The sequence below is a fragment of the Sceloporus occidentalis genome, unplaced genomic scaffold, assembly GCF_023333645.1.
Source record: "Sceloporus occidentalis isolate IW3139 unplaced genomic scaffold, rSceOcc1.0.p SCAF_3, whole genome shotgun sequence".
Taxonomy (NCBI): Eukaryota; Metazoa; Chordata; class Lepidosauria; order Squamata; family Phrynosomatidae; genus Sceloporus; species Sceloporus occidentalis.
The window spans coordinates 130097243-130112656 of NW_028316983.1; the positions used below are offsets into that span (position 1 = coordinate 130097243).

The window sequence follows — 15414 nt, forward strand, 5'->3', positions numbered from 1 at the left end:
AACCATAGAGTTGGAAGCGACTGCAAGGGCCATCCAGCCCAACCCCCTGCCATGCAGGAACTCTCAATCAAAGCATTCTGTAGATGGGGAGACAGTGGAGAACAGTTAAGTAGTTCCCACCTGCTTCTTTCCTTGTTATTTGTCTAGTCAAATGATTTCATGGGAGGGAGGTAGTCATATGACTGCATGTCTTATTTAGTTTGGTCCTCAAAATGCCACTTTAACTTTGGCATGCCCTTTGGATGCCATTTTAACTAGGTAGTAATTTCCAGTCTTTGAATTCCCTCAGTTTCCCTAATCAACAAGCTAAGCAATTATCTTTGTTAAAGTCATACAGCCAACAAAAAGGTCAATACCAACAGACTGAAGAGTTGAATTAGACAGACCCCCAAAGCTCCTACATGAATTTGTAGCACTTGTCCAAGGATGTGGTGAAAAATGCTGTCTGTTAAAGCTGGGAGTCCCAACAGGTGCTGGCCCTTGAAGATAAACCCGTGCTCCTTGAATATTTGCTGAAAAACCTGCCATAGGCGCTGAAGAATTTGAGGAGCTGTTGGATGGATCTAGAGAAGGTAAGCCTAAAATTAATACAATTATGTCTGAGCAAATAACCCCAGAGCACCAGAAAGACTTGGCTTGCTATCCAACTACACTAAGAACTGCTCACCAGTCATTACAATCATGTTCAGAGGACAGAAGCCCAAAAGTGTAGAAGCAGCTGTGAGGCAGATAGTGTAGGGTTTTATATATCTGGAGAGAAATGATCTGAGGGTTTTCTTTCTATTTTGGGAAAATAAATCTGAAGATGCTTTAGAAGGTTGGGATTTTTTTTGGGGGGGGGGGAAGGTAAATATTGGAGAAGAAGGGTTGTCTTTCTGTTTTGGTATCAAAGGACTATGTTTGTCTTTTAATCTTATCAGTTTGCTTTTCTGTGAAATGAAATTTTTTTCCATCAATAGGAAATGGGAAATTAGCAGTAAAAATTTCTTCCATTTCTTGTTAACATTTTATATAGAAAGGGATCTTGTAGTGCTTTTGAGATTGAGAGAAAGAAGTCTGTAGCATATGTTTTTGTAGAATCTGTCTGCTTCATCAGATGCATGGAGTGCAGAACCAAAGGACATTCATACTAAGGGACAGGCAAGGTGTGGCATCATTGAAATGTCTGTCCACGGGTACTTCACTCCATATGTCCAAGGAAGCAGACTGTGTCTATGAAAGCTTATGCAACAAATGTCATTCTCTTAGCTAGTCTCAAAGGTGCTACAAGATCCCTTTGTATACTGATACAGAATAACACAGCTATGTCTTTGAATATAACAGTAAATTTTGTAAATGCCTATGCCCCATGGCAGACATGTTCTTGATTCTTCCTATGATGGATATTTGATAATGGTGTCCACAGCTCGCACTGAAAAATTAAAAATCGTCCCCACAGGCTATAAGAATCTGGAGACCGTTTATATACATCACTTGCTAAAATTCAAAGACATAGCCATTTTAATCTGGAAAATCAGTATGCAAAGGGATTTTTTAGCACCCTTGAGAATAACTCAAAGAGAGAAATTGGTAGCATGAACTTTTGTAGTCTTGAGCCTACATGCATCTGAAGAAGTAGGCTCAAGTCTACAAAAGTTCATGTACCAGCTTCTCTCTTTCTGTTAGTCTCAAAGGTGCTGCAAGGTCACTTGCTAAGTACTTCCTGAACCCAAATGGGCATCTGTTACGACCACACATACAAGGTACCTCTTGATCTGTAGTTGAAAAAAAATATGTATGTCAACTAACCATTTGACATTTGACACTGTGAGTAGGTGTACTGCTTAGAGGAAAAATGCATTTCTGTTCTGAAAAATTGCTTGCCTCACCAGGGTAGGAAGGCAGCTTCAAAAGAAAGAATTTGTTGTTCAGCATTCTGCTATTTTCTGATTAGAATCTCTGGAATCACATGAAAATACAAGAGAGATTACTAGTAATCAAAAGTCTAAGATACACTAACATAGAAGCGGTGAACCTGTGGCTCTTCACGTTTGCAATGTATGGAATTCTTACCATCCAATCAATTGCAATGCTGGATGAATAGGAAATGGTAACAGTGTCCAAACACCAGATAGGTCACAGGTTCCCCACCCTTGCTCTAGTTTATCATGAATGAATAGCAGGTGGGAATGTGTTAATTTTGACTCTGCTCCAGGGATTGGGGATTTGTGATCCTCCAAATGTTGTACATCTATAGGGCTAATCATACTCATCTTTAGCTATGCTGGTATTGCTAATGTGAGTTGTTGGACAAGCAACATCTTGAGGGAAACATATTCCCCAGCCCTGCTCAAATCTATTACAAATGACTTTCTGAAAGGAAAATCCTGCCGGTGGAGGGGCATAATCAAATTATCGCTGGAACCATGCCATTTTCTTTCTTCTAGTCTTATGCTCTGGAACATTTTTGGTGTAGTGATATCCTAATAGTAATACTTAGTTTTAGTTCCATTAACATTTTAAAAAGAAACTTAAGAGGAGCTTCCAAAAGGGGCACCTTTGCCAATTTTCTCTTAAATTCACAGGAGTAGATAAAAAAGGATATAGTTCCAATGTAATGCAAAACTTGATTAATGTTAAGAGTTATACTAGTAAGCTGAACAAAGCTGTGACTTTCTACCAACTGTAGTGTCTGTAAAGATGCACTGCTACCAGTAGTTACGATAACAAATGTGGTTTACATGTAAGATCTAGTGCAGAGGGTAAATGCAAACAAGACAGGGAGCATTTTTTTCCCTTCCTGCAATCATTTGGTGGGCTGCAGCAGTAGGTTTCAACATGCCTGAAGTGATATAGCATCACTTGCCATTTTGGCCGATTTTTGGGCACCCCCCCCTTTTTTTTAATCTGTTTTGGAGAGGTTTTGAGGCTGGGGGGGGGGTGTCAGGAGAAGAAATTGTTGCCTGCATTTTAAAATTTGTCTCTGGAGTTACGTTACCAACTCACACTCATATTTCACTGAAGATATTTAAGCCTCTCTTCAAGTGGCTGGCTAAAACCAGTAGGTCTAGAACTGCTCCTGAGCCTCATGCAATCAAGCTTTGGTAAACACATTTTGTGTTGCAGGGTTGTGTGATGACTTTTGGAAGCATGTAGCACAGAGTATTTCCAATACTGACAAGTGGTAGTCAAGAAATGCCTCAGGTTCAACAATCAATCTACCCAACCTGGGTGAAAGAGCCTAAAGGCTACCATTCACTGACCATGCTAGCTATAATACGAATAATAAAACAAGTTTATATTCATACATTCTGCAAGGGATAAAAGATACTGCCTTCAGAAAAAAAATCAAATAGAAAGTAGACCTGTTTTTAAAGGCTCCAGTCAATACACTGAAGTACGGGATCTGGCAATGCAAGTTAAAATTGGTAGGCACCTATTAAATTCATCAAAATACTGATGAACAATTCTAAGGAATGCTGGATGACAAATTCAAGAAGGCAGAATGCCAGTCTTTTCCTTTCTTTTAAATGTTCAGGTAGGAGTGCTATTGCTTATGTATCCAAAGTAGAACCATCTGTATATAAGAGGAAGGTATAAAAAGCCTGAGAGAATTCTGTGATTTGCTCCACAACACAAATCCTTTATGGAAGAAGAAAAACCCTGCTGAAATGGAGGGGATCACAAATCACACTAACGGAATATTGAGTGATTTAGGGAAAATTGAGTGGGAGAAGAATAGTGTGGAGGGCTAAAATAGTGTAAAACCAGCCGCCACACCCAATAATTTGTTTCACTTCCCAATCGTAGGTAATGAGTTTCGTCACAATCCTTCCAAGCTGTATAATTTTTCTTGTCCCCTTCTTACAGAACCTGGACGTTTTCTTTGTTGTTGTTGTTGTAAAGCAGGAAAATAAATGTATTTTTTAAAAAACAGTCATGTATTTCAAATGACTGGGTAGGGAAAGACCTACAGGTTTGGTGCAGACACTTCTGAAGGCTTTAAGCAAATACCACACAAAAGGGCTACTAAATGTTACCATCTTTTCTTATCATTCCATCAGTATCATGTGGCAATTCCTATGCCTCATGGTTATGCTGATAACTCAATTACATGGATTACATCACATTGTATTATATTCTGAAGAAACATCACCTGGGTAAAACTCACCAAATATCCCTTTTTAAATTATTTCTCTGCTCAGGATCGACCTATTTTCTGAAGGTTTCAAATGCTATTAAAGAGGCAATCATGATAATATCCCCTTTTCTGCATATAATTTTAGCAACTTACCTACAGGACTAGTTGAAACTCTCTGAGAAGGAGGTCGAAATCCTGGAGCCTTGGAGTTATCAGGATGTACATTTTCCATGTGCCCCATCACAGAGTTACCCAAAAACGTAGACTGAACTGTGAAAGATTGATCTGCTGCTGCTCGTGTGGACAGTGGACAGTCTCCCCATCCTTGGTTTGCCGGCACCTGATTACTATCAAAAAGACTACTAAAGTGATTGAAGAGTGTTGCTGGCCCAAAGGTAGGAGGCAAGGACTTGTTTGCTGCGTTTATATGCATCTGAGAACCATTCATAACGTTCACGGGTGATGACAGCTGAACTGCAGGAGGTGGACCCTGGGAAGGTGTTAAAGGTACTGCACTTGTAACAAAAATAGATTGAGGTTCTTGATGTAGATTTGCATTTGGTACCACTGAATAAAATGAACCTCTAGGCTGCATTCTGTGAGAAACCCGGGGTGCTGGTACAGTTAACTGAGGTAAGTTACTGTTGTCCTGATTATCTGCAGCAACCGATCTAGGTGAAGCTAAGCTTAATGGAGTGGGTTCTGAACTGGAAGAATATGGTAGGGATATGGGAGGACTTAAGTCAGACATACTGGCTGGCAGTGTTTCATCTTGGACATTACTTGGAGGTGGTGCAGGACTGCTGGGTGTGCATGCTTCAGTGGCTCCTGAATTGCTGCCCGAGATATTGCTGCTAGCAACAATCGATGATGGCACACATGCATTTCCAACTGTTTGTTCTGGTGTTGACGTCTTTTCTTTGGGTACTGGTACAGAAGGAACAGCATCTGTTTTAGCTGCAGACTGCTGGGCCGATGGAACATTAGAGGATAAAAATGTAGTGGGAACGTGCCCGGTGTTTTCAGGTGCAGAAGCTGAAGGCAGTGTGCTACATGCGGTTGTCACAGTTGCGATTACTGTAGTCGTGATACTTGTTTTAGGAACGCAAGTAAACAATTGCTTTCGGGCTGATGATGGAGTCCGGTTACTTGTCACACAAAGAGGCTGGGAGGATGCAACTACTGAAGACACAGTACCAGAACAGCTAGAAGCTAAACCCGTAGATTCAGACTGCAAAATATTGCCATTCTGGTTATTGACGCGACTGGTACTGGTATGCTTTGGAGAGCTATTTGTGCTGCCTGGGTTAACTGGCCTCACCGGGAATGGTCCCCAAGTATTTGGAGAGGCTGAAAATGTTCCTCCAAATTGGGCCATAGGTAAGCGAGGGTGACGAATTTGTTGCATAGTTTGGGCAGCCAATAAAGCAAAGTGAGGGTGGGAATAAGCTAAAGGAAGGGATACTGGAAAAGAAGAGCGCACATTTGCTGGGACATTCTTGCTTAATTTGTTAGCAGACTGGAAAGTAGACAGCGTTGATGACTGAGAGGTGACAAGTGATGGAGACCCAAGGGGAAATGAGTTTTTGTTTGATGACGAAGCAGTGCTGACGCCAGATGAAAAATTTGTATGGATTGATTTGGTACTGGAAGCCGGTGTTCTTATATGAGTTTTAGGAATTAAATCTTCCAGTTCCTTTGCAGGATCTTGAATCAGGGCATTAATAAGTTGTACTGCATACCTTGTTGATTCTGTCCCACCCCTGAAAAAGAAAAAATGATATCATCATTATAATACAAGTTCAGTGCACTTAAATCTGTTTCAAAAACTTGAGATTTAAGCACAAGATTTTCTGCACACTACCTTATTGTGATCATTCTCTCTCCATTTTTATCTTTCTGCTTGTCCACATCAATATGAGCACCAGTGACATCCTGGATTGCTGTGATGTTGCATCCACCTCTTCCCATTATTCGAGACACAACTGATGCTGGGACAGACAGCTTTTTTGACCTAAATGTCAAGTGGTATAAATGTCTGAGTATTTTGTGTTGTTTGTTTCAGTCATTTCAGTCGTATTATAATATGTGATTCTGAAAACTGGCTAGAATCTCAGAATAGTGCATTATTTTTAACTGATGTTCTGTTAATGCCTCCAATCTTGCACAATAAAACAGAACTTTGTTGATTTTTCCTTAATGCCCAGTATTTTAGGCCTTACTTGATACATACTGTTTTGGGCATATGAATTTTCATTTAACTTATTATATAAGTTCATCCATCAATACTATTTTAACTCATAGATTACATATTAAAATCTTACACTCATGTCTAGACACAACTAGAATATCTCCTTCTTTATATTAAACTCTTTTAGGTGCTGTCTTTTTTCTAGCATTTCATTATCACAGCCCTTATAAACAATGACATTCCCTCTCATCATAACCACTTCCAAAAGTCCTGAAAATATGCCAGTTTTCCAATTCTTCCTCACATTGTCTCCCAATTTCTTCTCCTCAGCTTCTACATAGTGCTATAGCAGCCACTTTAACATTCACTCTTTGCTCCACTACACAGTTGACTTCTTTTCCTCTGAAATTCTAAATGGCATGCAGTTCTCTGTCATAACCACATCTATGGGTAATTAATACTCCCATCTCATCCTCATACAAAACTCTGTGTATGACTTCAAAAATACCTTTTTGCTCCTGAACAGCAGCGTCCTCCTCTCTGCAACTGAAATTGTTCAATTGGTGTTGACTGCAGACTGTTCCCAGGGGAAGGATCTTTTAAAACTCTGCCTACTTGCCTGTCAGTTAAGGTTGGAAAAGAGGGGAAGAGAAGGAAGAAAAAGGAATGATTTCATAGGCACCAGATGGAAAGAAAAAGCACATTTTTACTCTCAGGATCAGACCACAATATGCTGTCAAACTCAGTTTTACTTTCTTAATTTGTATTTCTTATCTTTCTTGAAGGCTCAACCTTTTTCAACAGCAATCAAGTACTGTGAGCTTGTGCCATACACTGAAACCACCCGAAAAATGGGTGAATGCCTGGTGCGCATGAATGGCCGCACAGTGAGCACAAGCCGCATTATTTCCAATGGGGCTTGTGAATGGTGCGCACCGCATGGCCGCGCGATGAACACGAGCCCCATTGGATATAATGGGAGGGATCCCCTGTGTAAAGCAAGGACTCACTGTACACCCCTAATGAAAAGACTGATTTCTTAACAAATCTACTGCAGAGTGTGAAGCACAGCAAAGACCTCAAGCTTCCAGACAATACATGCGGAGGTCTGAGATCTGCTTAGCTCCACACATGGAACAACAGAAGGCACTTTAGAAGCATTCACTAATTTATCTGCAGAAATAACTAAGATTAAATATTTTTAGATCGATTTAACAAACAAACAAGCAAACAAAAAACCTCTAGCAAGCTTAGCAACGTCAGTATGTTAAACCTAGGGAATTTGACATTAGGCATGATTTGGTCCCATGGTTCTCAGGCTGATGTGGGGGACAAGCAATTATTGTCTTCCAATGTGCCAGGGACTAGCACTATATTTGTGCCAGCTGAGTACAATTACTTCTTTCCTTCCTGGAAACTTGCCAGGAATTGGCAATGGTCCAGGCACCACAACTTTGTACAGCACTGGTTTACACAAAAGTAAGAAAGGAAGGCTGCACACTAGATAGATAAGACTCAATTAGGGAGGTCACAGGTCTGAATTTGCAAAACCTAAGCAGAACAGTTGAGGACAAGGAGGACTTGGAGATGTCTCATCCACAGAGTCGCCATGAGTTGGGGTCCACCCGAGGTCAGCTAACAACAACAACAACCACTTTACTGAAACTAGTCAAAACAGTTAAGTGCTTAGGTCCTATCTATTTCAACAGCAATCAAGCACACCCTTAATGAGAAGACTGATTACTTAACAGGCATGCTGCAGATTATGAAGCAAAGCAACGACCTGTCAACATTACCTCCTCCCTCTAGTTTCAGGACAGAGGGAAATTACTCTGAACTATACATTTTTTCCTACAAAGATTTCAACATGGGAAATAAAAACTTTAAAAAGCATGACTGGCAAACGTTATAGTATAATCGATCATCTGCTTCACACAGTTCCAACACATTGGTTGTATACTTAACAAAATGCAACAGCAAGCCTAAGGCTTATAATCCCCCCTCCTCCATGAAAAAAACCTAGGAGCCTGGTGTATGGAAACCATTTGCTATGAACATGATTGGAGTGGTCATACATAGGCTCCATTTAACAATGACGTTTTTATGCTTGTTAAGAAAGAGTGTGTGCTTGTTTGCCTTCAAATCACCTGTCGACTTATGGCGACCTCGTGAATTCCACTGGCTTTTCTTAGGCAGGAAATACTCAGAGGTGTTTTTGCTAGTTCCTTCTTATGAAATACAGGTTATAGTACCTGGTATTTGTAGCCAATCACTCACCCAAGTACTAACCAGGGCTGATCCTGCTTAGCTTCCAAGATCAGATGGGATCTAGTGCCAAAATGTGACATTTACTCCTGTACACCATACCATGTGAAATCTACTTATTATATACAAACAAATTTTGTATTTGCTAAATATTAAATATTTGCTGATTATTATAATTTGTCAAGTGTTCCCTGACTGTGCTATACCTAAATTCTACTGTCTACTACAGGCAGTTATCCACACCATTATCCCCAGTTTGGCACCAACCAACCAGTCAAGCTCATGAATGCATTTGACTAATTTAATGAAAATGAATGGGAGTAAATGGAGTAATACATACCTTCTCACTACTTCTTTCCAGCCTTCTTCTCTTTTTTGGCCTCTTTTTGGACTAGTCAGATTCAGCTTTATGTTTGGAGATGTCAGAGGCAGAGATACAGATTTATAACTTGCTGTTAAGGAGTTCGGATTAGCATCACCTTCAAGTCTAGGAACAAAGGTGATTTGATTATTAACTGCTTTGTGCTAAAGCAGTGGTTCTTAACCTTTTCTTTACCAGGGACTCCCTTTAAATATCATCTGTTGCCACTCAACTACTCTACAGAACATAAAATATATATAGGAAACTTAACACCCTTCTTCTCACATTAAATGTGATTTTTTTTGTTCTTCTTGTGTTCCAGACCATTAGTTGTTTTTCTTTAATACAGACATTTGTTTTTCACTTTTAAGAATACCCATTACTAAAATACCACCAGTATAACCAATAACTTTATTACTAAATAAATGCAAGTCTGCTTGGCTAGAAAGGATTCTGGTTCTTTAGAAACATCTATACCCCTCCCCTTTCCCATCATGGCTGACTAAAATTAGCATTGAATGGTCAATACGTCAGAGTGGAAGTGACGCAGCAGGGAACAAAGGCATCAGTTGTTGATGTATATGCATCTTCAGAGAGCAAAGCTTTTACAAATAATTGATGAATGAGATTAGGGACCCTCCCTGAGAACTGGATTTTTTGTTGTGATTGGAATGGTGAGACCCAACCAAAAGTTGATTAACATTGTCCATAAAAATGAAATACAAGGGAAATCAACAAAGGTTTTTTTTTTAATTAGGTGGAAAATTTTCAGTTTCAATATGTTTGGAGATTTAAATATGGAAATTTTATTTGGATAGGCACAAGTGGTCCTCCAGAACTGGTATGTTTATTGTTTACAGAATATCAGGCCAAAGATTTAAGAGCTACAGATATGGTCCTAGATCCTATTCAGACCACAATCCCATTCAAATTAGTTTGACTCTTTCAGATAAGAGATCTATTAGCTGGACACTGAATGATTTGTTACAAGACAGGAAAGTGTTCAAGAAAGCCAGAAAGGCATTAAAGGACTTTTTTTTAATAAAAAGATAATTATGGGAAAGGCACTGAAGAAAAAGTGGTATGAGATACTTCTAAAACTTATACCAGAGTGTTTTTTTCAATTAAACAAGTTAAAACTGGAAGAAACTGCAAAAATTCTGAATGAGTTAAAATGAAAAAAGGTTAAAAACTCTCCACAATATAGAAAAAAATACTGGAGGATATCAAGTTATTACAAACACAACTTTCAGTACAGACAGTGTTTGAAATGGACAGGAATTTGGTACTTGCAAAACAATATTTTGAAAATTCAAATAAACCTGGAAGATGGTTGGCATATAATTTGAGAAAGGAAAAAGAAAAAAGACTAATTGACAAGATTAAAATTGGGAAATCTAATCAGAAATGACACCAAAAAGGGTTTTTACAATTATTTTTCTGCTTTATATAAGAAACGGCAAGTTCTATTGGATAAAATATAGAATTAAATAAATGATAGAATTTTCCCTACAATTTCAGAGGTTCAAAGGCAAAAGCTGAATGCAGAAGTATTTATTGCGGAAAGTGCGTAATCTATTGAGACGATGGAGCCCAAGAAGGCACCAAGACCAGATGGACTATCAGTCCTATATTATAAAGTGTTGGAGGACCAATGGCTTTTTCCATTACAGAACAAAATGAACCCAATTTTAACTTCGGGCAAAATACCAAATACTTGGAAATGTGTGACCATAGCTTTGATTCGGAAAGAGGATAAAGATTAGACTGAAGGGGGAAAAAAAATCCAAGGATTTTTTATCCATGGATTCCCCAATCAACGGCTTGAAAATATTTTAAAATATATATAAATTCCAAAAGATAAACCTTGATTTTGCCAGTTTATATAAGGGACACTATTTCACCACACCATTGTTTTTAACAGTGATTTTACCATCCATGGAGACGTCCTGAAACCAAACCCCCGCAGATAAGGGCCCACTGCATAAGATTTTTGCTATGATTTTGGTAGCTAGACTGAAAAAAAGTCTTGCAGGAGTCTATACAAAAAGATCAACATGGCCTTTTACCTAAAAGGCAGATATGAGACAGTATGAAATATGTTTTAGATATCTTAGAATATCTGGATAATATCTGGCTTGTTATCTTTGGATGCTGAAAAAGCCTTTGATAATGTGATAACATAATTTGATAACATTTTAGGTAAATGCTCTTTTTGCTTAAATCAATTCCTGTTTTGACAAATGATATACCATTCAAATAATGGCAAAAAGAGTTTCTGAGTATTATATGGCAAGGTAAGAAACCCAGAATAAGACTTAAATTCCTAACACATGAAAGAAGAAAGGAAGATTTAGGATTCCTGGATTTGAAATAATATTTCTATGCATGCAGTTTCATTTGGATGAAGGAGTGGATAACTTTATCAGGGGCAGGGGAATGCTTTTACAATTAGAAGGTTTTAATTTAAAATTTGGATGGCATGCTTTTTTATGGCATGATAAACTTAAAACTAAAGTAAAAGAGATGTTGGATTTCTTAAGAATTACTTGGCCATCTCCAAAACAAAAATGACAACCTAGATCTACAGTGGAAACACAGATATTAATCAATCTATCCTTAACTATGTAATCTTACCCAACTTGGCTTTGCTTTTATGAAATGGATAGAGGGACAAAACTAAACTTCTTATTTTTAATTCTGGGATCCGTAAATGATTTAAATCCCTCAAACTCTCAATTATGCAGATGGGAGACTTTATTAAAACCCAAAATATATCCATTTGTAAACACTACAGTGACAGTACTAATCAGGTGAAGAAAAAAGGCAGAATTAATGACTCACCTGGCCTGCACTTTGGAAACTGAGGTGTTAGTCTTGTCTTCCTGAGAAGGGAGCAGCACCGACGCATATCGCCTGTCACTTGAAGAGTGTGTGTCCATAGTGAAGTTTAGTTCTTGGCTTTTCCCCCCACTGCTACTCTCACTATTGCAATCTGTGCTGTCTAAGTTGTCAGAATCACTATTACCTCCAGCACTACCACCTCTTGGCTCTCCATTGATTTTGTTTTTATCTGCTTTTTGCTGTGCTAGAGTTATATGCTGATCTGGCAAAATTATCTGCACATTTTGAGGTGTGTCTTTTGTTTTATTCTTCTTATTCTTTCTATTTGTGCTGGGAGTTGTAACCACGTTAGCTCTCTTCTTCCCAAAAGCATTTGTGAAAGTAGCAGATGTTGCTGATATTCCAATAGTAGTTGTAGTGGTTGCACTTGGAGGCTCTAAAGGAACTTCTTGATCAACTGAGGAAAAAATAAAAAACAATTATGAGCCAACATCTCAAAAAAGTATTTCAGAACCATTATACTTTATACCATGATATCCAACTTGGAATGTTTTTCTTTAATTTGCACCAAACTTCTTTTTCTTTAATTTGTACCAATCAAATTTTCTTGTATGCTTCCAAGTCATTTTTGACTTAAGGTGACCGAAAGAGACCCTATCATAGTGTTTTCTTGGCATATTTCTTCAGAGAGGGTTTGCCACTGCCATCTGAGGATGAGAGAGTGTGACTTGCTCAAGGTCACTCAGTGTGTTTTTATGCCCGAGTGGGGAATTGAAACTTGGTTTTACCTGTGGTTAAAAATAAGTATTTATTTAACTGTTCCAATGGGAATAGATTAAGTAAAATGATTTCTTTTGAACCTATTGTTTTATGAACTGTTTACTGAGAGTTTGTTCATAAACTGTTCATAAATAGATACAGTACTTTACAAAGTAACAAGTATGATGCAAGATAGGGATTACACTCTGAATCACAATAAATCAGACAAAGGTTTTATTTCTGAGACATCAGAAAGTAAAGATGACACTATCTCAGCCATCCATGTGGACAATTTTGGGAGATTTGAGAATTCTGGATAAAGGATACTCAATCTGTATTTATTTAATATAAACCATAATTTTCCATCAAGCTAAGCACTCATGAACTTCCCTTTAAAAATTAAAAAAAAAAAAAGGAAAGAAAAAGAAAACATCTTCAGGACATCATGAAATACAGGACCAAGAGAGAGATTATAGTATTGGCCTGATCCTTGGCTATTTTCCAGATGTAGATTTAACAAAGCTTTTAAAAGTAAAACTCTGAATGCCTCTGCCACAATCTACTTCTCTATGGGTCAATGTAAGTACTGTTAAGTCCTCTTATGAAAAAAAGGTACTATTGCCCGGTGAAGGGCAAGAGCGTCATCTGTCCTGGAAGCACTGACTCCCCCACCTCTGTTTTCTTATCTATCTAGCCTTTATAAGAAATAGTTTATATAACTGATTGGGGCATCAGTAAGACTTAAAAATGAGATTAAGAATTACTGCACTTGTTAGTATAAAAATTGTAAACATTCACTTTCACATTAGTAAATCCTAAAACCCCATCCCTACCAAATTTAGAAAACTTCATACTCTAAAGAAAGTATGAATCCACTAGCTGATTAATTAGTGTATTAAAACATAAAATGAGTTCCTCACCATCATCATCATTTTCCTCTTCATCTTCATCTTCCTGGAGCTCTAGGATTTCCTTAGGTTTGTGCTCCTCGTCTTCCTCCTGTTTACGTTTCTGTTCTTCCTTCTTCTTCTTCCTCTTTTCCTTCCTCTTCTCTCTCTTTGCTGCAAGAGCTTGTTTTCTACTCTCTTCTCTGGACTGTGGAAAAATCATGTACAATGCATGTTATACACTAATATCAAAGATGTTTTTTTTTACTTCAATGCTTACACTGTAGTGATGTAGCAGGTTTAAAGTGAAGTAGTAGTGTGGCCCATAGGCAAATCCCCAACTGCACTCCTAAGTGCCCCTGAGCTCCTCTCTCAAATTGTTCCAAAATGGCCTCCAACTGTCAATTTTCTCCTGTCTAACCGGTTTTGAGCCTGTGGGATCTTGAAATAAAAGAGACACCATACCAGAAGAAATGGTGCAAAATGTCCAATCATTCCCACTAAACTATCTCTTTAGGGAAAAATACATATGTATGGGTGGAACATGGAGACACCAAGGAAAGATAAAACTCTCCCAGGTTAGGGAGAAGATGCTGTCTCTAGAACTTTGGAAATGTCTACCCCTGGCCTCAGAATGAGTGGTTGAACTTACTGAGAATGCTCATTCTTGTGAGACTGACGACACAATCTCGGACTCATGAGTTTATTCCTTAATGACAACCTGGTCAGGCAGAATCTCAGAATTCCAAAAGTGTTATAATCTTCGCCTCCAATCCCTCCCTCCTCAGTTTAGTTTTCTAGACTTGATATCCAATTCAACAACTTTAGACCACACCTTCATTGCTTACTTGAATTAATGTTCCCCCCTGGGTGGGGGCAGATTGTGTCGTCTTCCTCAAAAGTATGAACATTGGTATCAACCACTCGTTCTCTGTGAGGCTGAAATCACAGTCCACAACTCATGGGAGCCACCAAGCCACCAACTCTCAGGGAGGGCCTAACCATTCTGTTGATTCACAACAGCCTGAAGAACTGTTCTCCCAAAGTCTGCTTTGCTTGATCTAAATTTGTCCATTTTATAGTGCTTCACAAAAGTTGACAAGCTCCTTCCAGCCTGTAGCCTTATACATTTCCTCTATAGAAACCACTATAGGCTGTTTCTGAGCTCAAATATGTTTTGGTCCTGGAACTTTTGCCATGATATAACAAATAGAGGCCTTCAACCATCTAGACAGCATTCATTTATATGATTTTAGTTCCATTGATCTCAGGTTAAAGGATATGAACATAGCTTCTGTTCTTCTAAATCGTTTTGTCATTTTCAAGTAGATTTTTATGGCTCTTTCGACATCCAACGAATGCCATTTCAGTTCCAAAGAATGACTTGGTTTGGGGCAGAATGTAGACAAAATCAGCACCCAACAACTTGCTTTACACAACTATGACTTTGGCATGAAATTCGGGTTCATAATCAAAGTGAATTTATCTTCATCAAATTTGCATAGATTTGGGTTTACAGTGGAGCCAACTAAAAGACTCTGCAAGCCAATGTAATCCCAACTAAAAAGAACACCTAGTGATAAAACACCTTAAGGATGCTTCCTTTAATATGTGGATGCAAAGATAATGGTCTTTGAGAATCCAACCAAACTGAAGACAGGGCAGACAACTGTCTTTTTAGAGTGTTTGGTCTTTTTCCAGTCCATCCTGTAGAAAAAACAGGATCTCTTTCACCACTACATTTTCCAATACCACAGAATTTTCTGCATACTACTTCAAAAATATCTTCCGAGTGATCTCATAGAAAACTTGCACAGATTTCCTTCTAGACTTGAAAACAGTGTCTGTTACTGACAATGAGTAACTCTGACTTCCTAACTTCCCCCTCTCAAATTCCATGCAGTCATTCCAGATCTAGACAGAACACCTGACCTTGAAATAATAGACCCTCCCTTAGAGGAAAATGGAACGGGCTCTCCACAGACAT

The 15414-nt window shown here is 38.5% G+C and overlaps 1 protein-coding gene across 10 annotated transcripts in view; it reads right to left on the reverse strand.

Annotated features, from left to right (window-relative positions):
* Positions 1-15414, reverse strand: part of ANKHD1 (ankyrin repeat and KH domain containing 1) — a 120337-nt gene that overhangs the window by 11795 nt on the left and 93128 nt on the right. For 4 of the 10 annotated variants that reach the window (XM_089516277.1, XM_089516275.1, XM_089516274.1 and 1 more), the window contains 7 exons: positions 13461-13635; positions 11782-12238; positions 8917-9063; positions 6820-6930; positions 5985-6134; positions 4274-5883; positions 357-578 (listed from right to left, as the gene is read on the reverse strand). In XM_089516277.1, the coding sequence (XP_089372403.1) occupies positions 357-578; positions 4274-5883; positions 5985-6134; positions 6820-6930; positions 8917-9063; positions 11782-12238; positions 13461-13635 (2872 nt within the window). The remainder of the gene's footprint in view (positions 1-356; positions 579-4273; positions 5884-5984; positions 6135-6819; positions 6931-8916; positions 9064-11781; positions 12239-13460; positions 13636-15414) is intronic. The other 6 variants (XM_089516281.1, XM_089516278.1, XM_089516279.1 and 3 more) reach the window with 5 other exon arrangements.